Genomic DNA, 24424 nt, shown 5'->3' with positions numbered 1-24424 from the left:
GATAAGGTTTATTATCATTTCATTTCCTTTTAGAGATGAGGTAATAAGGTTCAACACAGTTCAATAACTGACCCAAGGATATACAACCGGCAGTGACAGATCTGCTTCCAAACCCTGCGCTCTTTCATCCACACCATTTAATAAAGCAATTAATTGAGGAGTGGTCTTATGAAGCAGATGAGGGGTGACCACAAATGTACTATCTGATTGTGGGCAGCACACGAATAAACTTCCTCACCCCAAAAGAGGACCTCACCCCACCGACCTCACATTATTCTGGGGAAACTAACACCAAAGCATGTAAGGGCCCTTTGAAAAGTTCAAACTACTCTATAGGGAAAAATATACGTCGAACATTATATAATTCTGATGACTAGGAGTGTGACCTGGGAAAGAGCATAGCCAATCCCCTTGAAGTTTTACTAAAGAGTCTCATTCAGTCAGGAAAAACATTTTTCACAAATGAGGCAAAAGATAAGCTTGAGCTTCGTCTAGCCACAAATTTGTGACATTCTACATATACGAGGAGAATAATTGATCATTAAACTTGTTTTACTATAAAACAGATATAAATATTTCCTAGCATTATAGCACTATTTCGTAAAAGCTTTCATTTTGGATATCATTATGCAAATAAGTTAATATTAATTTGCCAACATACACTTCCTTCCCAAGGATCTATTCAAAAACACCCAAGTCCTGCTCGGGTGAAAATGGCCTTAATTTAGTACAAAGTAGCTACTGCCTAAAATAGACCACCTCTCAGAAAACTATGTAATTATGCACCTTGACGGGTTAGATTATAAATTCAGGTACCTTGAATGAAAAAGGGTCCTCAGTTATCTAACTAGGTCATCGTCTTAAGGCAAGGGTAGAACTTCAGGAAAGACGTACATGATGTGGTGAGAACAGGCCACTTGCATGGGAAGCCAAATCACTCACAAAGACCAACTGTAGTACAGATGCCACGGCCGTATTGCCCTCATTATCCCAATTCAAATGTCTTTTATATGAAAATGTCCTGATTATTAAAGTTATACAAGATCAAACTGAGGCATAATGCAAGGGAAGAAGAAACGGTGGAAGTAGGACCACTAAAAAGGCAAGGCCTCCATAAAGACAACCAGAACACTTCAAAAATTAACTTGCGCAGAATGCTGGAAACGAACCAAATGCTTGCAACAAACTAAGGGGCATTTATTCAACAACAGTGTTGGATCTCAGTAAAGGCAGTGAAATCTGTGGTGTTTGAACTTTCCTTATTCCCATTCCGCTTCCTTTAGACTTGAAAACCCAGAATCCCACAGCCACAGCAAAAACTAGTGGCTAGCCCAGTCACCTAATGGTAAAGCCCATTAGTCAGTGAATCCCATTCAGGCAGCCACACAGCATCCATCAGCTTTCTAGTGCTCGGCTCTTATATCAGAATGAGCAGCAAAAGACCACCAATCATTTGAAAAAAGTCTCGGAGAGCAAAGACGATGACCAAACAACCAGAGAAAGTGAACTCAGAGACACTGTAGATTACAAAAGGAAACCTCGAAAAGTTCTCATTAAAATCCGTAGAGAGGACATTGCATGAGAAACCAAGAGCTGAAGGTATTGAAAAAGAAATAACGTTCACAAAATAGGAGAATGCTGGTGGAACTTTTTAAATGAAATCAGAAATGAAAATTTTATTAGAGGAGCTGAAGATAAAGTTGAGTAAATCCTGCAAAAAGTAGAGCAAAGAGACGAAGAAACAGAAGATTAAAAAAATAAGGATTCATTCAGGAATTCTAACGTGCTAATAATAAGAATTCCAGATAAAGAGAACAGAGAAAATGGGGGCACTGAATTAACGAAAAAAGAATTCCTAGAATCGGGAACATGCATCCCCATATTGACAGAGCACATCACCAAGTACCCTTCCAGAATTACTTTAAACAGACACACAGAAAGGCCCATCACTGGGGCCTCTGAAAATAAACTGTTATTACTCAGCTCAGCGAAAGAAGAAAGAAAATTAAAGCCAACATAAATAAGGGACTTTTCTGGATTCTACAATGCCAATAACAGATAAAGCCCTGCTTTTATAATATATATTTATGTCAACTAATTTTAAGCTAAATAATATCTTACATGCATTAAAAGAGCTTCCTGTTTTAAAGAAACAAAACGAACAAAAAACAAAGGTTATTTATTGGGAGTATATACAGGTAACTCCTGTAATAACTATGGGGATTGTCTGAATTCTGTTTATTTTGTTGGCTTTTTAAAATAAGTAGCTCATGAAGATTAGTCTATTTTCTTAGACCTCAGTTAATCTTACATTTATTTACACAGGTTTAGACTATATTCCCTAGGTATTTTTCTTCCAATGTCTCCAATACGAAAGCTCTAACAATATTAACCAGAGCTAATTTAATGAATAGTGAACGTAAGTTATGAGAATTCGTGTTCCCTTGAGATGAACCCACCTCTTGACTTGTTCAACGAATTTCATCTGACGGGCCGCACACTCACCTTGGGGATCCACATCTTTAGCGAGCTTCAGTGCGTCTGAGTTGGCGAGGTCGGTGTTAGCTGGGGTCACGGCCAAAATCAGACAGTTGTCCCGCGAGATGAACTGCATAATCATCTCTCGGATCTGATGCTCAATATCTACGGGCTGATCCCCGACGGGCACTTTAGTGATTCCAGGTAGATCGATAAGGGTCAGATTTAACACTGTGGAAAGGAAGAGACGTCTTACGTGCAGGCTGAGGGCTCCCAGATATCAACAATGCAGAACCATCTGACACTTTAGTGCAAATAAAACGAGCTGAGCTTATGAATCGTGTATCTGAACAACCCCAACTTATGTACGGAGCATAAAAAGCACAGGACACAAAATGGCTTTGCGAGTTTTCTCTGTTTTTAAGATATGCTGTGCTATGCAAATGAGCGTCTTCACATCTTTTGAAAGGCACTGATTTGCATGCCTGATAGTCTCCTCGGGGAGCTGTCATATCCAGAACTAGGGGGTTATAATCAAAACACTAAACAATATGTGCATACGCTGTCTGCCCGTCTTGTGTAGTGCGTTACCTTCAAATGGTGTAAAAGTTCTCAGGGTACAATTGGTTCTTCCTTTAAAAAGCATCCTGTTATTTACAGCCACTTGGCCTATAGGAAGCTGTGAGACGTCTTTGGCAGCCGGACTCACTCAGGAGAGCAGGAAACTACCTCTGCCTGGTGACTCCAGCCCCAGCCTGAACCTTGTTCTCTCTGCACATTGGAAAAGCAACGGAGCTAGACAGAAGATTACAGATTAAAGTCTGCCCAGCTAAAAATTGAGTCAGAATAGAGGCTATTCTGTATCACACACCGTGAACTGGTTAGCTAAGCTATGAGTTGCTGATTCCTCAGGAAAAGAGAGAATAGGATATCAGGCTGCCAGAAAATCCAAAAGAAAAATCCAACAAGAAAAGTCTTAACCCTAGTTCCCTGCACCTCTAATATTTTGGAAAAGACTGAAGATAGTAAAAATGGAAGTTTTCATGCATACCTCTTTGGAATACTAAAAGTTTAAAAGAAACATAAAAGACAAATTTTTTTAATGACTTACTCAATTCTGATCTTTTAAAACGTCACCTCCTCCTGCCTCCCCATAAACAAATACATGAGCTCTTTGAACCATGCCACTTATGGCAGTATCCATAGAAAGCTGGTACTTTTTGAGAGAACAAACCATCTACCATACAAATAATGCATATGAATTAATAAGGCAAAAATTTTTGAGGATAAGAATTGGAAATTTTGTTACTTAACTTACCATGTGGGGAACAGACTCGTAAATTAATTGGTATAGAGGAAATGCCTTTATTCATTCCGGTCACTCGATCTGTTTCTGCTTCAATCTCATGGCGAACTTCCTCAAAATCTGTAAATTTTTTTCCTTTGCAATGTAGAAATTCAGCATATTCTATGAAAGACAAATTAAGACAGCCTAAAATTCACGCACTTTTGCAATAATTACAAGGAAACAACGTTTCCTTAATTACAAGTCACAGTATCCAATATTGTCTCTTCAACCATCCAAAGACGCAAACACAGCAGTTACTGAGTACCGTTAATACTTTAGAAATGTTAAACATAGTACAAATGCTAAGAATGCTAAGTTTGCTAATTTTCAGACAAGCAATGAAGTACTGTAAGCAGTCATTAAACCATCTAGACTATTAAATAATTTAAAGAGAATTTTGGTAAAAATTATAAAACATACCACAGCATCTGACTGTCAAAGAAATTAGATCTAGGGTACACACAGAGCCTATCCACTAATCTTATTAACATGTCCTTTTTTAATGTCACCACTTTCGTATGATGGAATGCTAAGTCCTGGCAATACAGCTTCAGAAGGCAAGAAGATTGGGAAGCAACATTTGTTTAATTCTTTAAAAAGAAATACTTATATGGACTATATTAGCTTTACAATATACTATTAAAATACCAACCAACTGCTCAAATTAAAAAGATATTGTCTCAAGAAAAAAAAGAGTATTACATCAAATAAAATGTTTACCTGCAATGTAAAATCTAAATATATATTTATTTATAGATAAATATATATAAATATGTATATATATTTATTTATAGTTATTTTAGAATTTGTCCTTCTGTAGACAGAAGGACAAATTCTAAAAGAACTATAGAAGCAGAAAATTCATTATTTAAATTTCAGTAACATCCTACCAACTGTTGTACAATCAATTTCTATACCTGCCTCCAGAGGGATCAGGTGCCTGATAAACAACACAAACTCCACATGGAAGCTGAGCCTACTGGGCCTAAAGAACTTACTACAATTTTAACAAGGGAACCAGTCTTAACGGACGTTTTAGTTTCTCTATTAACAAGCCCAAGAATTGCACGTTCTGGAAAACAGCAAGCTGAGATTCTGAACGCGTGTCCCCCAATGGTGGATGTATCCACAACACGAAAGCTTCAACAGGCCTCAGAAGTCTGGTCCCAAGGGATGACTGTACTATCTGTCATGCTCTTTCCTTCCCATGTTTGCCCTCGGAGGTGCTGTTTCATTAGAATATAAGTTCTCCAGAGAGAGAGAGAGAGAGAGAGAGACCGTACTTACTCACTCAATGGGAAGGTCAGGGCCACGTGAACATAATTGCTCAAAGACAAGTAGAGGATAAAATAGTAAGAAAAATAAAGGGGAACAGAAGATGTCAAATCACGAAAACAAAAGTTGATAAGTAAAAACGAGCCATACCTGATGTAGAGGAAATGGAATTGTACTTTTTAACTCGGTACATAATGTGGAAAATGCAGACGTGAGGCCTTTTGGCTGTTCATAATTATTACCCGCATAGAATGAGTAAAATCTGGATCAGGGACCACGTCCATCAGTAATTCAGGTAACACAGATGTGGCCATCTCTTGCTGCCACTAGATGGCGTCTACTTGTTTTCTGTGTTGGAAACTCACACCCTTCAAGAAGGTTGTAAAATCAATGTTATGTTCAAGTTAGATTTAAATTAATTCCTGGACCCCTGAAAAATGCTTTTATCTTAGAATTGAGAGTATAGAATTGCCCAGGACCATCTGAAACCTCTGTGTCTTTTTAAGGAGAGAGTCCTTAGGCATACAGACAGATGTAGGGATGTCTGTATTCATGTATTTATTCAACTAATATTTACTGAGCTCCTACTTGCCAGGCACTGTTTTAGAAATTGGGGGTACAGCAGAGAGGAAAAAAAGTAAGTCTCTAGCCTCGTGAAGCTTAAATTCTAGTGTGAAGAGACAGCAAACAATGCACATATGCCAGGCATAGGTGCCATGGAGAAAACTGCCCAGTGAAGGGGATGTGAAATGCTGGGGCATTTATTCTGTTATATGCTTTGGTTGGCACAGGCTTCTCTGATACGATCAAGTAAGCTTCAAGCCAAGACTCAGGAAGGGACGGAGCAAGGATGCTTTATGGAAGAGCACACGGCAGAGTACCTGAAGCAGACGTGAGCCTGGAGTACTGGAGCGAGAGCAAGGGTGCCAGTGTGTTGGGGACAGGGCACACAGAGGAGGGAGAGGCACACCGAGGAGGGAGAGGGGGGCGTGAGGTTGGGGCTGTGCTACAGGCCTGGGTGGTGGAGGGGCTGCGGGCCATTTGAAAGACTTTGATTTTTTACTCTGAGGAAACGGTAGACCACTTGAAGGGTTGGGGTAGAGGGGAAACATGATGTGACCCAGGCTTGAAATAAATAGCCGTGGCTGCTGCATTGGGAACAGACAATGAGCGAGAGAGACGCTGGCTATTAGAACAACGGAGGTGAGAGCAGATGGGGCCTGGACCAGGGTGGCAGCCTTGGGAGTGGTGAGCTGTGGTTAAATTCTAATGTATTTTGAAGGAAAAGCCAACAGGATTTGCTGATGGATGAAAGGGGGTGGGGGGTAAGGGAGAAAGAGAAGTCAGGATAACTTCAAGGAGTTTGACCTCAACAAGAAGGAGTTTGGAACAGAAAAGACTGACAGCAAGAAGTTGGAGGGATGGGGGTTGGGAATCAGGAGTTTGTTTCGGGACCTAGTAAGTTTGCCACGCCTACAACACCCCCACCAAGTGGAGCGACAGAACTACTGCTAACGGCTGAGGGTTACACGGCTGCACCAGACACCATTCACATGCGTACTCATCTGTCAGGTGTGTGTTTATTCTGAAATTTTTCCAGAAGATGGCAGTCAAGTGCTTGAGGAAAAGGGCAGCTTTTTCTAATTAGCACAAAAATGCCTTCGGGGCTGGATCTGTGAGAGTCTTTTATCTAGGGAGAAGCCTAAGCGAGAGACATATATTTGGAACTCATTAAAGGCAGGCCAGTGGATGAGGTCACTGAGTGAGAGAGTGAGATAGAGACAAGGTCATAGCATCAGGACCGAGGTTTCCTAATGTCCAGAGGTGAGAAGCTGGAGACTGAGCCAGCGTGGTCACCAAGAGGGAAAACCAAGAGGGAGAGGCAGCCCAAAGCCAACAGGGTGTTTCATGAAGGAAGGAGACCTTGCACTCCCTCAGATACTGCCAACATGGCAGGTAAGATGAGAACTAAGAATGGGTCACAGCACTGAGCAACTCGAGGGTCCTTCAGGAGGTGGACAAGAGTGGGTACAGTGAAGTGGGGTGGATGACAGCCTGCATGGAATAGATTTCAGAGCGAATGAGAGGAAAGGACGTGGAGACTCGTTATAGACAATTCTTTCAAGGAGTTTTGTTGTAGGAGAGGAAAGAAGTGAGAAGGCAGTTGGAGACGGATATGAATGAAGGGAGGGTTTTATAAAGATGAGCAAATGAACAGCACATTCATAGGCTGTGGTATGACTCCAGTATTAAGGGAAAGGTGATGCAGAAACGAGAAGCGGTGAGTGCTGAAGCGATGTCTGAAGGAAGGCAGGATAGGAGGCATTAGACAGGAATATGCCAGTTACTCCATAGGAACAGGAAGGATACAGCACAGTGAGTACTGATGAGACAACGGATAGAAGAGGTGTTAGTGGGAGCCTGGAACATTCATCGGGGGAGAGCCGGGATTTATCATAGTTATCTAAGGTCATTTTATGTTCAATAAAACACATTTCTGTACACTTCTGTATCTACTCGCACGGGTTAAACCCTACAAATACTATCATTCCTACCACGAAATGCATCTCACACACACACACAGACACACGCACTCATAGAGTGATCCTAGATGACTGACCTAAGAGTAACCGTAACAAGGATGTCAAGTTGGGTCTATTTTAGTCCATCACTAGGGTTCAAACCTGCCCAGCAGACCAGAACTAATGGGGCAGTGGGATGTTGGGGTTTATCATAGGAAATGTGTATTTGGCCTTCCTCCCGTTTCCGGCACAGAGCTCCTAAAACCCTTGGAATTTCCTAAGTGATGAAAGAGATAACAGTCTTTTGTTACGTGAATAAGATAACTTTTGGGAGGCACCTAAGGCTTTCCAAAGGTTGAGGGCTGGTTGCCTGGAGAACCAACTTAGTGATTGGGGGTTGGAACTTTCAGTCTCCTCCCACCAGCCCCCCACCTCCAGGGAGGGGTAAGGGGCTGGAGATTGAGTTCAATCGCCAATGGCCAATGACTTAATCAATCGGGCCTCATAATGAAGCCTCCATAAAAATCCCGAAGAACAGAGTTCGGAGAGTTTCCAGGTTGGTGAACACATGGAGGTCTAGGGAGAGTGGCATGCCAGGAGAGGGCATAGACGCTCTCATACCTTGGCCTGTGCCTCTCTTTCATCTGGCTGTTCCTTTTAGAATAAATTGATATTTCTCTGAGTTTTGTGAACTACGTACTTTAGCAAATCAATGGAACCTAAGGAGGAAGTGACAGGAACCTCTGATTTATAGCCAGTCGGTCAGAAGTACAGGTGACAATTGACATCCTGAGTTGGAGAGGATCAACTGGAACCTCCAATTTGCAGCCAGTTGGTCAAAAGCATAGGTAACAGCCTGGGCTTGTGACTGGTAGCTGAAGTTGGGGGGTAGGGAGGATTCAGGGAGAGTCTTGTAGGACTGAGCCCTCCACCTGTGAAATCTTATGCTACCTATGGGTAGATAATGTCAGAATTGAGTTGAACTGTAGAACCCCCAGCTCCTATCCAAGAATTGCTTTCTGGTGAGGGGAACACGCCAGCCCCCCACCACAGTGAAATTGGGCCGCAGAACCTAAAGAGGTAGGAACGACAAAATCCTTTTTCTATGGATCCCAAAGAGCCTCCTGGGAAATCCTTCATCCTTCAGAACAGGCTGAACTAGATAATCAATAGCTAGACTTTTAAAGAGCTAATAAATGAGTGTCTCCTGAGACTTTTATGCGATGGTAAACTGGTATGTCTGAAGCTCTAACAAATCCCACCTAGGGCTCTAAGATACGTATGTTCTTTCTCATAGAAAGGTACAATTTCCAGTGGCACAAGGTCTCTTGGCACATTCTAAATGCTTGGTAGATGGGCACATGAAATGATCTCTTTCTCAAACAATTCCAGGCTTCCGCCCAGGATCAATCTGAATAGTGATGAAATTCCTCAGGCACAAGTTTGTATAAAGCATGAAACCTGTGTGCATACAAGCACATGGATCATACATCCATGAAATTCTACTGTGTGTCACTATAATCTGTCTTGCTGAAATTCATGGATGTTTTCAGTTTCACAAAATAAGACCCCTAGTTTAAAAAAATCTTTCCTGTTTTCTCAATGTTAAAAATAACCTACATTTGAAGCAAAGATTAAGATACATATTTTATACTGAAGAATGATTTGGGGGGCAGAGGGTATTTAAAAATCAGAGCTACCACTCTATTTTTACTTCCTGTAAAACATTTTAGCACTGTCATTTCTACTGATCATGAAAAACAAAGTTCGCTGGGTTAAACAACTGACAAGTTGTTTGGGGGACAGACGATATAGTTTATACTTGGGCAGTTTTCCAATCATCTGTGAAAAGCACAGCATGACCATAAGAATTTAAATATTTCCAATATGCCCCTTCCATGGGGTAAAAAATGCATATGTCTCAATTTATCGAGGCTATGTAAAGAAGAAGAATTATGGAACACATGTATATAACCTCTTGCCAGCTTTTATTCCGAGAATTGTGGTCCTCAATACTTTAGCCAGAGTCTTATTTCTGAAATGTTTTCATAGCAATGTTTTGTGAGCGTGGGGTTCACGGTGAAATTAGAATGTGTGGGCTCCATAAACAGGGAACCGTTTTCAATGCAACAAGCTGAATTTGCTGCAAGGCCATCTTGGTATGACTACAGTAAGAAACATACTTCCATAAACCGAAATCAGCAAAAGAACAAGACAAACAAATGAGAAACAAAAACTCATAGACACAGACAATAGTTTAGTGGTTACTAGAGGGTAAGGGGGTGGGGGGGTGGGAGATGAGGGTAAAGGGGATTCAATATATGGTGATGGAAGGAGAACTGACTCTGGGTGGTGAACACACAATGGGATTTATAGATGATGTAATACAGAATTGTACACCTGAAATCTATGTAATTTCACTAACAATTGTCACCCCAATAAATTAAAGAAAGAAAAGAAAAGAAACCTACTTCCTCCAAGGCAGAGGCTACATTTTCCCCAACTGTGTTTCCCTGATGCCTAACATATTTAAAGAACACTATTTAAAGGAGGAACAGTAGATTTCCTCCTTTAAAGCACTGCCCTTTGCATACCATTGAGCAAAGGAAGAAATAAAACGCTTCCATGGGGCCTTCGGGGGTCATTCCAAATTGAAGGGAAGATCCTAGAACGGTGGCTGAGCAAGCAACAGGGTGAGGTAGATTGCACTATGTGGACCCAGATATGAAGCAGAACTCAGTCGTGTCACTAAGGGAAACAGGGACAGCCTAGCAGTCAGAAAAAGTGAGTGCGTCTTAAGACACAAGCAGCCTGAGGGCCGAGTCCAGCAGTGGCTGAAAGGCATAGGACTCAGGAGGAGGCCTGAGAACAAGGGGGGCGGGGGGGGGGGCCAGAGTTCATGGCCGACAAAAGGGAGATGCCAGGCCTCTCTCAGAGACGAGGGCTTAGGATCAGGGCGCAGGGCCTCCCAGGCAGAGGAGGATATCAAAACAGAACTTCAGACCCGGGTGAGCCAGGCGGCAGCAGGCAGAAAACCACTATGCAAACTCAGTCCCAGACAGGAAGGTAGAGCCCTTATCACAGCACACGAAGCCAAAGCCACTGATGGAGGACTCAGGGTGAAGAGCGCCGTCTCAGTGCTGCCTGGACACTCACTGCTCAGCAATGGCCTTCTGTCTCCCTCCTTAACAGCTGGGCTGGTTCTGAAGCCCAGAGGAGGCTGAGCCTACACGTGACAGTTACGTGGCCCCAGATGACTGCAGTGGTGCTGGCACATCAGACCAAGGCCAGCATTTGACAGCTATCCCTCCAGTGATGAGGGATCTGTATGGAACATTCCATGACAAGTATCCAAAACACCAGAGAATCAGCAGCTATAATACCTACGGAGCTCGACTGAGTTCCATATCTTTTTTCAAAGGAGCTCGAAGCGTGTAACAAAACTCAACTCTATTCCATCCTCACATAGCTTCCATGCAAAACACAATCAAGAGATGAACTATATTCCAAACGCTGAAACCAAATGAGAAGAGGGTCAAGCAAGCGGCCCGAAACTACCGAGCGGATAATTACTCTTAAGTCTCAGCAGCGTCTCACATGATTTCCCTCCTCTTCCTGGAAACATTTTCTGCTGACTCCCACCCATTATTCCAACTTTCCTGATTTTTCTCCTTCTTCAATGTCGGCTCCTTCTTCACGTCCTTTCCGCACTGTTCCTTCTCTTCTCTTCCAGACTTCTAAATATCAGCACCACTAGACTTTCTTCTAGACCCACTTTCTCTTCTCTAGCATCTCTAACCTTTCTCTAGTTGATTGCATCTGATCTATTTGCCTTTTTAAAAATTGCATGTCCCCAAATTCATGTCTCAAGCATTCATCTCTCCCCCGAACTCCAAACTTAGACAATGACGTCTGATTCTACCACTTAAGGGACATTTCTACTTGGATGTCTCATAAATATCTCAAAATTAGCATGTCCCAAACCAACCATTTAAATCCCCTCCCAACACTCAGACCTACTCCTCCACCCAGTCTTCCATAACTCAATTATCAACACTATCACTGCGTCAGGTGCTCAAACCAAACAAAAACCAGACCCGTCTTTGCATCCTTCATTTCCTCAGCTCTCCTAGACGTCTCCTCACTGCTTCTGCTGGGACCATCCTCCTTCTAAGCCAGCACCACCTCTTCCCTGGACCACCTACCATAAAAGCATCGCACCCGGCCTTCCTGATTCTACTCTTGTTCCACTGAATCCATTCTCCACCCAGCGGCTGGAGAGATCTTCTAAAACACAGACCAGATCATGTGTCTTCCTCTTTTTAAAAGCTTTATTGATTTTCCAGCACAGTGAGAAAAATCCAAATCCCTCCCCCTGGCCTACAAAGTCCTAGACCAACTGACGCCTGTCTACTTCTGTCTACCTCAGATCAGTCTAGCTTTTGGAGCCCTTCAAGCACACCATGTCTGTCCCCACTTCCAGGTCTCTCTACCAGCTGGTCCTGTCCTGGAATGCCCTCCCCCCAGACCTCTGCCTGTGTGGCTCTTTCCTGCCATTTACTTCTCGTTCCAAATTTCTCTTTAGAGAGGCTTCCTTGCCAGGCAAGGAAAAGTAACGACCCCGTCACACGCTGTCACCTTATCCAATTTATTTTCTTCCAATTAATTTATTAAGTGCACATAATCACCATCTGAAGATTTTCCTGTTTGTTTTCTATGGCCCGTCTTCACCCACTGGAATATAAGCTCCAGGAGTACGCACTCATTATCTGCTGTACTTCCAGTGCCTAAAACAATGCATTGCATCTGTTAGGCACTCAGTACGTACTTGCTGAATTCAAGAATAAATGAATGCGTAAGTAGGTGAATGAATCAATAAACACTAGAGGACGTTTGAATGAATCAACAAATAAACACTGGTTTGAGAAGAAAATGATTATAAACATGGCTTTTGCATACTGAGGTTGAATATCCTTTGAAGTAGAATTTCAAGCAGTCTGTTGGAAATACGAGTCTAGAGTTTAGCCCAGGAGTTATACATGTGAGAGTCATAGGTACGTAAGTTGTAACTGAAGCTATGCTGTAGAAAAGAATGTCTTAAGGGAGACTATGAAATGACACAGGAAAAAAGCCTTGGGTAGGTGCAAACTTCAAAGGCCAGGTAAAAGATAATGCATCAGCAAAAGAGACAGAAAGAAAGGCCAAAGAGATCAAGGGAAATCCAGTATTTGGCATCATGAAAGCCAAAAGAATAGAGTGTGCTTCAATAGGGAGAGAGTAATCGATGGTGTTAAAAGCTGTTGAAAGGGCAAGGTGAATACTGACAAATAGCAGTTGGAATTTACAGAAATTGAGTATGTATTATTTAGTTTCCTGTACCCTTAAATAGTGTCCTATACCTGATTTCAATATTTCTTATTACTTCAATGATTTTTGCTATAGATGACTTCGTTTACTTAAAAATTGTTTTATCTTTTTTATGCTTGTTTTCCTTGCGTCTCTTCCCTTGCTATAAGGTCTACAGCTGTCATTTCCTGTTGTTGGCCACGCACCTGGTTTTCGGCCATATTCCCATTCCAACTTGTAGTTTTATATTTTAGTGTAGACTAAAAAGTCCAATAACCCAGTATGTATGGTCTGAGTCTAAAATAGACCTGGAAAAACCCAGAGGGAGGCCACAACCCAGCAGCACATGAGTTTTAGATCACAGACTTCACAATATTAATTTTGGCTACCCTAATCTCTCTGTGCTTCCTCCTGATAACCAACTAAGTTTAGAAACTGAAAATAAAATAAAAAAAAGAGGTTTCTGAATAACTGAGTTCTTACAACATCATTTCAGTAAATTAACTGAATGTACAAATTCGGGAAGAGCAAACGATTCGATGCCATTTCTTGTTTAATAAGACAAACAATAAGGTGATCTGCCAAGTAAAATATCTAGAGTAATTAAAAGTGAAATTACTTGCATTTTCGTGATAAAGTCTGGTCATCAGATTTCAATCCAACAATATACAATAGAAAGTCTAAGCTTTGCAAAATGAAAATACTATTTTGCCAATAAAATCTTATACATAAAGAATGATGTTTATAAAAGAGATTTATGTAGTAATCATATCAGAATTACCAATATATAAACATATAACCAAAAAAGAAAATGTTCTCAAAGCAACCATCAGAGCTACAACAGACATTGCCGAATACATTATAATACCTTCACTGCTTGACCAAAAAGAACTCTTCTATCAGTATGTGTTTTTATGTACAATTTGTCAGCAACACTATTCCATCTGAATATTGTAACAAGATCTCAGTCTCTTTGGTAAGCTCCTCAAATGTCCTCGTGACAAACTGCTGAAGGTCATTATCAGGTGGAAACAGAGCCAACTTAAGTTTTGTATATGAGGAAAGCTATGAATAGAAGTTCGGTTTTTTACATATAAATATTTAATTTTTCCAGTAACATTTGAAAATATTACCCTTGCCACTAAATTGCCTTTTCACCTTTATCAAAAATCATCTATCTGTGGGTCCATTTTTCAACTCTATTATGTCCCATTGGTCTACTTGTCTAGCTTTATGCCAATGCCACACTATCTTGAATATTATAACTTTATATTCAGCGTTAACATCAGGTAGTGTTCATTTTCCAACTTGGTTGTTATTTTTTAAAGTTGTTTTGGCTTTTCTGGGCGTTTCCTGTGAATTTTACAATCATCTTGTCAATTTCTACAAAATAATTTAAATTTTTGAATCTTTATCTACAGCATTCTTTGCAATATTACTCAGAAAAAGTTTCCTCCTCAGGCCCAAGTCTGCGCATGTGTGTGTGTGTGTGTCTGTGTGTGTGTTTGTGTACAGCATGTTTAACTAAAAGCATAAGAATTTTCCCATGAATGCCTACTCTGCTAAATGCACTAAACTTTACTAAAATTATAGATTCTTATAGCTGGGAGGTATATCTCCTCTAAACTCCATTTCATTAGCACCACTACTTCAGCATTGTTGGAGCCACACAAAAATATTATCTACAGCCCAAGCACTACCTAATTAGGCAGCATGGTATAGCTCGGTAATGAGAATACATACTTTTGCAACAGAAGTCTGAACAAATAAAACTAAAAATTTTATCTTGAATATATGACAATCCTTGGGCATGATATTCACAATTGATTGCATAAAACTAAAATACAAAATAACTTCCTCTGATGAGATGCCTTTGCTTCATAAATTGCAAAAATTACTCTATGTCTCAGAATATAGAGTCAATCCAACCATTTCTTGAAAACTGAAAACAAAAAAAGGGGTGGGTGGGAAAGAAAAAGAAAAACTAAAAATTGTTCCTAGTATGAAGAAAACTCAATTAATGAAACAGGTCAATTAGTATGTGAATTATCTAAATATAGATAAATAAATTTAAAATATTTTTGGTATCCCTTAACAGTGGTTTTTGTTTATAACCCCAAGAAATTCCAGCACTTAGCAAAACCCAATGCATTATGTGGTCAGTTTAAATGATGCTAACAGAAATGTACCTCTAAAAAAAGTAATAAAGTTCTGATATAAAATACTCAGTAGTATTATGGTTTTTCAACTCAATTTGCATGTAAATTAATGCTTAGCTACAATAGTCACCAATTATCTCAATAGGCACTTAACAGAAAATTCTCACAAGAACACAGAATCCTATAAAGAAGGGGCTGAAACATGGAGGTAATCCATTACTTTTGCAAAATAGATAAAAATCATAGGAGTTAGAAAAAGGATAATCAGTGACAAATATATATGAAATACAAATCACCTCGCTTGAAAGCAAGTGCACTCATTTTAGAGGGCACTCAAATGTGAATCCATCACATGGGACCACAATAAAAAATGCAATCTCCATAAAACGTATTAATGAATGGATCCTCCCTTGTTACTTGATAACGCTGCTTAGTTTCATAACATTAGAAGAGCCCCTCCAAAATACCTGCATCCTTCCTCTTTCAACCAGAAAACCTCTATGTAAATCACCCCTAATACAAAGTCAGTTCCCCGTGTTAATGCTCTTACAGAGGCGGCCATGCCTGTCTGGGGTTCTGTGGTCAAGTACATGAGTGATTAATTAACACTGTAGAGTCAGACCTGAGTTTGAAGGTTCTGCCATTTCTTCAAAGTCCAGGAACCACGTGTGCTGCTCTCTCTACCATGGTTCCTGCATAGCACATGGGGTTCTGGAACCTTCCCTCATGCAAATGTACAAATGTTCATACACCCAGAGTCTTGGGTATGATGGCAGGGTATTCACAGACAACTCTGCTCTGCCCTCCTCCTCCCAGGAACATATACAGCTTCCTGCATGGCCAACACCCAACAAAGGGTCTGTATCATTATCTATATGATTATAACTGGTGCCTCTCAAAATATGACCCAACAAGTACCACTTCCACTAAGAACTTCTTTTGACCACTTCACTACTTGTGAGTGATGCTTTTCCCCCTGTGAATTTTTGAGGGCTCTGTGAATGCACTACTCGTGTGATTTTCACAGGTAGAAAAAAAATGCAATGATTCTCTATGCAAAGTGACATGTTCAAGTATATTCCTATAACATGTATTACACACTCCACAGCACATATGGTCACTATCTGTTTACATGTCTTCCCTCCAAAGCTGTAGGGAAAGTGCTTAGAGGGAGGGACTGTCTCTTCCACATCTTCAATTTAGCATTCCTTAAGGATTCAGGAATAATCAAAAGAATGAATGAGTAAATGAACGAATAATTCCAAGACTCGTGAGGCTTTGAATGTCACCTTCAGTCTTTTAGAACTTGCAGTATTTTTTTTCCTCCTTCAGCATGCATCAACACTACGGAGCAAAATCTTTTTCTGAGCAGATCTCTTTAGGACCTGTTTATGAGCCATCTCCTTTCCTTTCCGTTTGATCTGTTACAGATACCGGCTCAGGATAAGATGCTCGAGAGTATGATACTGCTCTCTGGGCTTCATTTTAGTAAGAAGTTTAATGCCACAAAGATATTATATTTTCAGTCTCCCAAAACCTGTTCCGGCTTTTGTAATAAGATTTTCGATTTCCTTGGTGAGCAAGCCTAACAATGTGTTTCTTAGGTTACAGAACTGAGACTGTTTTCCCTTTTGTAATATAGTATAATCTTTCAACTGGGAGTTGCGTTTTCTGGCCACATACAAAAATCTACTACTGATTAAGGAACTACTACTACAGGGGACACGTAGTGCTGAGCGGTAATTCACAACCTTGAAGTACTTACCCAAATTGGAAAATAAAGGCAAACTCATGAAAATTAAGCAAAAGATTTAAATAAGATTTCAAGACAGAAAATACCATCATGAATAATTGACGAATGAATGGTGTGCCTGGATGCTGTGTGGATTGAGCAGAGAGACTGGTCTTTTAGGCTGGGATGGTCTGTAAAGGATTTACGGAAACAGTCTGAGCTAGATTTAGGAGGGTAGCTACAATTGGGGAAAAGCCAAGAAGAGAAAAGAAAACATGTAAAACTACAGACAAAGGATACGGAAAGCACCAACGTGCAAAGCATCAAGCGTTCGTGGAGGAGACAGAAAGCACCCCTGTGGGTAAATGACAAATGAGACGGTCTACATAAAGCACAGTCTCCGTTCCATACTAAGAACATTAAAAACAGAGGCTCTGGGTATGATTCTTATGGTTTCTTAAATGATCGACATGGCTGAAATCTAACATGCACTTTATTTGCTTTTTACGGCCTGTTGGGGGAAAGAAGTTTCCATAGAAAACAACACTGAACTCTGACAACAGCAACTGGATTCTCTTTGTTAACATCTTCAAAGAAGAAATTAAAGAATGAATTGAAGGTCTCTGATAAACAGTGAAAAGTGAGAAGAAATGATAGTTGCATACACATATATTATCTATAGTATGACGCTTTGAGGCCAGAAGACTGATTTTGACTATAACCCATCTTTGTCTTAAAAACTGACTGTAGAATGTGATACCTGTAGAAGATGGAGCCGCATTGCATACAAAAATTGATACTCACTCCAAAATAATTTGGAGGGCACGTAGACATCTTCCCCCAAATCTTTTCATTGATCACATTCAAAATAGAATTTGAATCCAAAAACTTATTTTATACACGTATTCTTAGGATATGTCTGTTGCATAAGTCAGGATATAAATTAACACTCATTAAGTCCTGTGAATATCCACAATATCCTGGGAAGTAGGTATTATTATCCCAGCTAAACTGTAACTTCTCTGTGCCCCAGTTTCCTAAATAAAATGAGAATAATAATATCCCATAAAAATCTAACAAAGACAAGATTTACCGAAAGTGTTACCCTTAAAATGTTTAATGTATATGAGCGTCATTATTCTTTAATAATACTGGTTACTGGATTCCTCTAAAAAAAACTATTTCAAGATATAATGACTTTTTTGTGCTTCACAGTTGCCCATCTCTTCAGTGAAAACAGGAGTAGGATGCAGAAGAAGGAACTATGTCGGCCGAATGAGAACAAGTGCTGATTTTTATGCTTCAGCAGAAATCTGTGGTTTTGCCCAAATGCAAGCCCCAGAGCCACATGGACTTGTATAATTAGCAACTTTTGACACTTACTGTCTAAAAATGTCTTGACTCCATTCAAGATCCTTTCCAGCAATGCCAGGCATGGGAAACCCTCATCATCTCTCACCCGGGCAGCTTACTCCAGAGTCACGCCGAGTCCTGCCCTCTTTAATCTCTCCTCCCATTGTCACCACAGCAACCCATTCAACACGCACAGCTGGCTAGGCATCCGCTTGCTCCGTGCCTTGGAGGGTTCTCCATTGCCCACACGGTTCCTCATGTACCCCACCTCAGTTTCACACTCACACACACACTGTATACTCCAGCAACCTCACTGCACTTCTCACCTGCTAGCTTTTGCTCCAAGTCACTTCCAGAAATATCCCACCCCTCTTCCAGGTGCTCTCAAACACGCAGAAGCCTCTGCAAACATTCACACACGTGCATACAAAAAACACATACCCCTGCACCTGGCTCATTAAGATTCACCGTAAGCATCTCTTCAACAGGAAGTCTTCCTTTGATGCCACTCATGCCCCTCACCTGTTAGGTCAGGTATCCCTCCTCTATAGTCTCTTATTAGATATGGTCATGGTCATGGTTATGGTTATGGTTATGGTTATGGTTATGGTAGTGGCTTTATCATTTTATTGGCCACATTGTGCTATTTAAGTCCCTGACCCCCCTTCCGGCCTGTGGGTTCCTTTAGATACAAGACTATCTCATATTCATATGTGATTCCTCCATACCTGCCAGAAAGCCTGAAACATACAATGCACCCAGCATACATTAGAGGGGAGAGAGGGAATGAGTTCTTTTACAATTGTCATGTGTAACTATGAACAGCAGGGTCTTCTTTTAGAAAATGATACTCTTTGTGAAATGATCAGATTTATGTTTTATAAATGGAAATTTGTCAGATTTTGTAAAGTACAGCTGTGCATAGCTTCCAAGCCATTAAGTAGTTCATTAGCCAACGCATTCAAGCAGATAATACTTTTCTGGTAACTTCTCTCTGGCTAAGAGATAATGCTTATCCAGCAAGTCACGGATTCATAATTATCCAGCAACTCATTGATTCATAAGAGGGTGAGAGCTAAGAGCCCACCCAGCTGGAACTACAAGGTTGAAAGTTGCTATTACATAGTAATGCTACCCATATAAGTACTTCAATTTTTTTTATTTTAACATGCTGAGCCAGGTATTTAAAAAAAAAAATGAATATTCATTTTAGCTGTTTCAACAGAACTTCTCTACCTTCAAGTTTTGGGGACATTTTATTAGTAAGCTAAATATCCCTAATTAAAACAGACGTGCTCAGCATCAAATCACTAGAATTGATTAATTTTCTGCAGGGAACATATTTTTAGCTACCTCAGAAAGAATTGCATAACAAAGTGTTGCCCCAGTTTCTTCAATTCTACTTATCCTACTTGAAATGACACAATATGAAAACATGTTTTCGTTAAAAGTCATCCATCTTCTGGTGGTGTTTTTCACTGGTGTGATTTAGAATGTGCTGGATTCATCAGCAAGGGCTAAACCTTCCCTTGAAGGAATGAGCAAGCTTGCTAACTGAAATGGAAGGTGATCAGATATAAAATGTCACTGCCCCCAAGAGGGAGCTGCATTTCAGCCCTGAGAAGAGTCAGCAGCAAAGTGAGTTGAGAGCATTAGGGTTGACAGTCACTCTGCTATCTTAAGAGGATTTCATTTTCCATTTTGTCACTAAGGAATAATACTAGGCACCCAGAAGTCAAAGAAGGTTAAGAAATGCGTGAGGGGGTCACGTTCCTTTTACTAACTCAGAAGGTCTCAGACCCTGTTCTGACAAGCGTGGCCGGCCCACTCCTCACTCCAACCGTGATGTGAGCCAGATAAGAGGGTAAACTCATTACAACCACAGGGGAGGAACTGTAAACAAGTTGCAAAAGAGAATGGCAACCCAATGTGATCTCAGCAGGCTGGAATCATCAGGGAAAGTTAACAAAAGAAATTTACGATCACAATAAATGTAAAGGCCTGCTCTTCAGTCAATAAAACAAGTAAAGGATCCAGGCAACTTGCAAAAAAGAAAAAAGACTTGGCAGGAACCGTGGACTACAAGTTCAATATAAACCAACAATGAAACGTCCCTGCCCCTGAACTAATGCACTCTAAGGCTGCGTTAACTGAAGGTCAATGTCTAGACGACGAGGGCAACTGTCCCTCTGAGGCTTGTGCTGGGCAGAGCCCACGTGTAAGCAGGCAGCTCGGGATGCCCACCTTCAACAGCTTTCCTGACAGACGGGGGTACATGGAACAGGGTCATGTCCACAACCATTCGGAAACTCAACCCCTCGTCCCATGCTTTCCTAAAGAAAAGTAAAACAAAAGCGTGACAGGGATTTGGTGCTCTCCATTCTGAAGTCATTTCTTTCAAAGCTGCCCCTTCTTGGCAGCATTCCTGGCTGTTAGCATTCCTCTAGTTCAGTGGAAGAAAATGAGGAAGCAGGAAGGCGTTGTCAATAAAAATAAAGAATTGGACATAGGGTATACTGACAGCTTGCCTAAGTTCTCATCTGTGTAAAGCTCAGATGGCTGATTATCACGGAAAGGGCAAGGAAATTTGCCTATGCGTCTAACTCCATAAATAATTATCATAACTGAAGGTACAAACATGGCATTTAATTAACCAAGGCCAAAGTAACAACTGAGTTTATGATTTGCAGGTAACAGCCAATATCACTGTCAGGTAGCATGTGAGAAACACATCTCAGGAGCGAGATATGAGTATGAAGGCATAAACCTATCTAGTGCCCTAGATAGGTGCATCTAATACAAACTAAGTAAGAGACCATCACTCCTATGGCAATTTTTATTTAGTTAGAATCTGAATACTTTAAAGCTCTGAATTCCTTCTCTATAAAAAAGGACTATTCTGTAAATGTCTACATCATCAGCCATTTCTTACCAAAAGCCATAATAACAACCTCTCTGAATGAGGCTAAAACAAAGTAAAAAGGAGAGTGTTTTATTCATATGTTGACAGTAAAATCGGTGCTATTAATGCTGAGATAGAAATTATAGCTCCCTCAGGGAAAAGAATCATAAATTGAAAATGTAGAGATGTATTATTACTCTTGCAGTCGTAGGAAGTCCTTTGCTTTCTAAGGCAGCAAAGAAGCACCTAAATAAGTTACTTGATGATTCATATGAAAAAATAACTCGCTTCAAAATAGCCAATGAACTTACCAGTCTATCCACTTAAGTGCCACGTACAAAATTTCACTCCATTAAATTTTCATGGAACATGAACTTCCACTGGATTTTTACCCACTAACGTTTACACTGAGTAAGACCTCACAAGTCCTCAAATTCAGCATTCACTGGGGATGGAGAAGGGCCCACTCATTCACTCAAGAAGCATTTAAACAAATGGGTACCATTTTAAAGGCACTACACTTAGGAGCTTGCCATCCAAATGTAATGAATGGCCTCTGCCTTCACGAATCTCAGTGATTCCTAGACGAGAGAGTCAGATAAACACCAAGTTATGGGATAATGTGATGGGTGTTACTAGACAAGTCTAAAGTGCTAGGGAACATAAGGAAAGGCATAAATAACTAAGGGAAGGAGGATGTTGGAGAAAGCTTTGGAGAAGGGGTGGGTCTGAGCCGAAGCTCTTCTCACAAGAGGAAGTAGTACATCAGGAAGAGAGGATGACGAAGGAATCCAGACACAAAATAAAACAAAAAAATCAGCCTGAGAAATGCCATGCTCACTGTTGCTAAACTAGAGGGTTGACTGAATAACACAAAAGAAAACGAACCTGGGAAGATGGAACCCAGCTCTGAGGGCTTTGGGAAGAAGTACTAACATCCAGCAAGCTAAGCAATCCTAAATAATCCACTTGCATTTTAGGTAAAATGACTGCCCACTGGCCTTGTCAACACCTCTATGCCTTGAGCTTGCATTGCTGGAAGTCTTCTAGATAGGATGCGTACAATGTTTTCTGAACACCTGACGTTGCCCTGCCCAGAAACCCATGGTGGCTTTCTGTCTTTAAACACAAAATTCCCAACTCCTCTACCAAGTTTTCAGTGGTCCCTCTCACCTGCCCTCACCCTGCAGCACATCAGCCTCGTCACCAATGGAAGGAGAGGTCTGTTCACTGCCTCCTGTTTATCCCGCCCCAAACCTAACCTTAACTGTCTCTCCACCTACAAATCACCTCGCTTGCCCTCCTATTGAACTGAAGTCTACGTCAGATCGGGGCCACCACTGCACCTTGTCTAACTACTCAAACCCACATGACGACTCCGTGCTGTGAACTCCTTTTGCACTAAGAGCCCCGACGGCCCAGCTGATCACTGCAGAGTCCTACTTCCCAGGTCTCCCCAGTACAGAAGCTACGGCTTTTATTTCAACCATACGTCCACGAGGCTTTACAAGTACTGGGCAAACTGTACAAAAGTATGCGGTGATGTAGCAAGTACACAAATACTTCTGGTTGACATGGGCAGCGGATAACACATTTCACAATCTTTTCTCAAGTATGAAAATCTTGATTCTTGCCTACTTTTAGAAGACATCGAATTTTTCATTATTTTAACGTCATCTTTCTACTTAGGCATCCCTGTGTGGCAAAACATGACACGGGGAAAGAAGAGACCCTTTCTTCACGAAGAATGCACAATATGGCAGTGAAAGAGAGACTACTCTGGGGAAATACTGCCCAGGAACCACAGTACCCACTTACAGTACTATACCTCGGACGCCAGAAAGATTTCAAAGAAGAGAAAACTAAAGACCAGACAGTCTATGTATTGGCCAAGGTCACACAGTAAATCAGCAATACCATTTGCTTACACCAACTTTTGCTGCCTAAGCAAAAAAACTGCCTTTTCAGGAATCTGAGTATTCGGAAATATATTCCTTCACAAATAAATGAAAACTTTGGAAAACGTAGCACACTTCAGGAACAGACAGGCAAGGAGATGACAAATAAGGCTTTTAGAATGCAAAGCATCGCGTGTGAAATGTGTCCAAGTTTGGTTTCTAGTTCAAGACTTTTCCCAGTTGATAACCAAGTAGGCACCAAGTCCTACATTCATCAAAAGGGTAGACGTATGAGATTTGCAACATTTTCCTGCCTGGAGAGCAAAATGTGAGTTCTTTCCGAGTAGCCATCATGTTTTAAGTAAAAGAACAGGACAGACCCTCAAACACCAAGATCATTACAACCAATAAAGCAACCACCAAGTCTCATTATTTGAATGAAGGACTCAACAAACATGAGTCCAGCAGAGTATACAATATCTTTGAAAGAGAATTTAACCTTGGGAAAGCGTGTATGTGATCAGTTACATCATGTTTACTATCTAACATCTTTGGGAAGCAGACAGCACAAAAATCAAAGCAGGAGTGGGAGGGCATGGCCCCCCTTCCTTCCCCCACCCCCAAAGCAAGCAGCAGTGTCTGTATATGAACGGGCCGCAACTTCAGAGCAATTAGGTAGATGGACACATCATATTTTTAACAGCTTTCCTGAGGTGTAATTGATATACAACTGGCCTGGTCCAGGTTCTCCAGAGAAACAGAACCAGTGGGCTATAGGTATGTAGACGTATATCAAGCAATTTACTGTGCGGGGCTGGCTCCCACGATTATGGAGGAGGCCAAAAAGTCCCACTTGGCAAGATTCCTCCCGAAGTGGTTGGATCGTTTTACATGAGACAGCGACAGTGGGGGAGCTCCTGGTCCTCTGCATCCCAGCCAACACTTCGTAGGCTCACTCCTTTTAATGTCAGACCTTCTAATAGGTATATAATGGTATCTTCTCCTGGCTCGGATTTGCACCGATACTGAGCATCTTTCCACGTGTGTATTGGCCGCCTGTCCTCACGCCTGCACTGGTGGTTTTGCCCCCACCCTCAGTAAACTACCGAGCCTGGGCCCCGGTGGGACAACCCACATCTGACACGCCTATTCACACATTTAGCCAAAACTAGACTAAGTATTGGTAGGCTACGGTGCTTCTATTATATTACTGTTACAATTAGCAATACCTTATGATATTTCAAACATTCTACAATTTCCCATAGTAATAATAGTTTACGACGGGGGCAGCTATTTATGTCATGGAATCAGTAAATTCTGAAGGTTTTCCTGTAATTAAAAAAATAATAATAAAATGATTTGGGGTGTTTTGAGCAACTTTAATGCTTTTCTCTTCTGAAAACATCATAAT

General features: G+C 41.0%; 1 protein-coding gene across 12 annotated transcripts in view; it reads right to left on the bottom strand.

Moving 5' to 3' along the window:
* Window positions 1–24424, bottom strand: part of DNM3 (dynamin 3) — a 388315-nt gene that overhangs the window by 297523 nt on the left and 66368 nt on the right. For all 12 annotated transcript variants that reach the window (XM_074322213.1, XM_074322210.1, XM_074322205.1 and 9 more), the window contains exons 3-4: window positions 3797–3946; window positions 2506–2709 (exon numbers count right to left, since the gene is read on the bottom strand). In XM_074322213.1, coding sequence (XP_074178314.1) covers window positions 2506–2709; window positions 3797–3946 — 354 coding nt within the window. The remainder of the gene's footprint in view (window positions 1–2505; window positions 2710–3796; window positions 3947–24424) is intronic.

Source organism: Rhinolophus sinicus, linkage group LG17, assembly GCF_036562045.2.
Source record: "Rhinolophus sinicus isolate RSC01 linkage group LG17, ASM3656204v1, whole genome shotgun sequence".
NCBI lineage: Eukaryota > Metazoa > Chordata > Mammalia > Chiroptera > Rhinolophidae > Rhinolophus > Rhinolophus sinicus.
The sequence above is the reverse complement of the archived record's forward strand: the minus strand, read 5'-3'. Positions and strand labels throughout refer to the sequence as shown.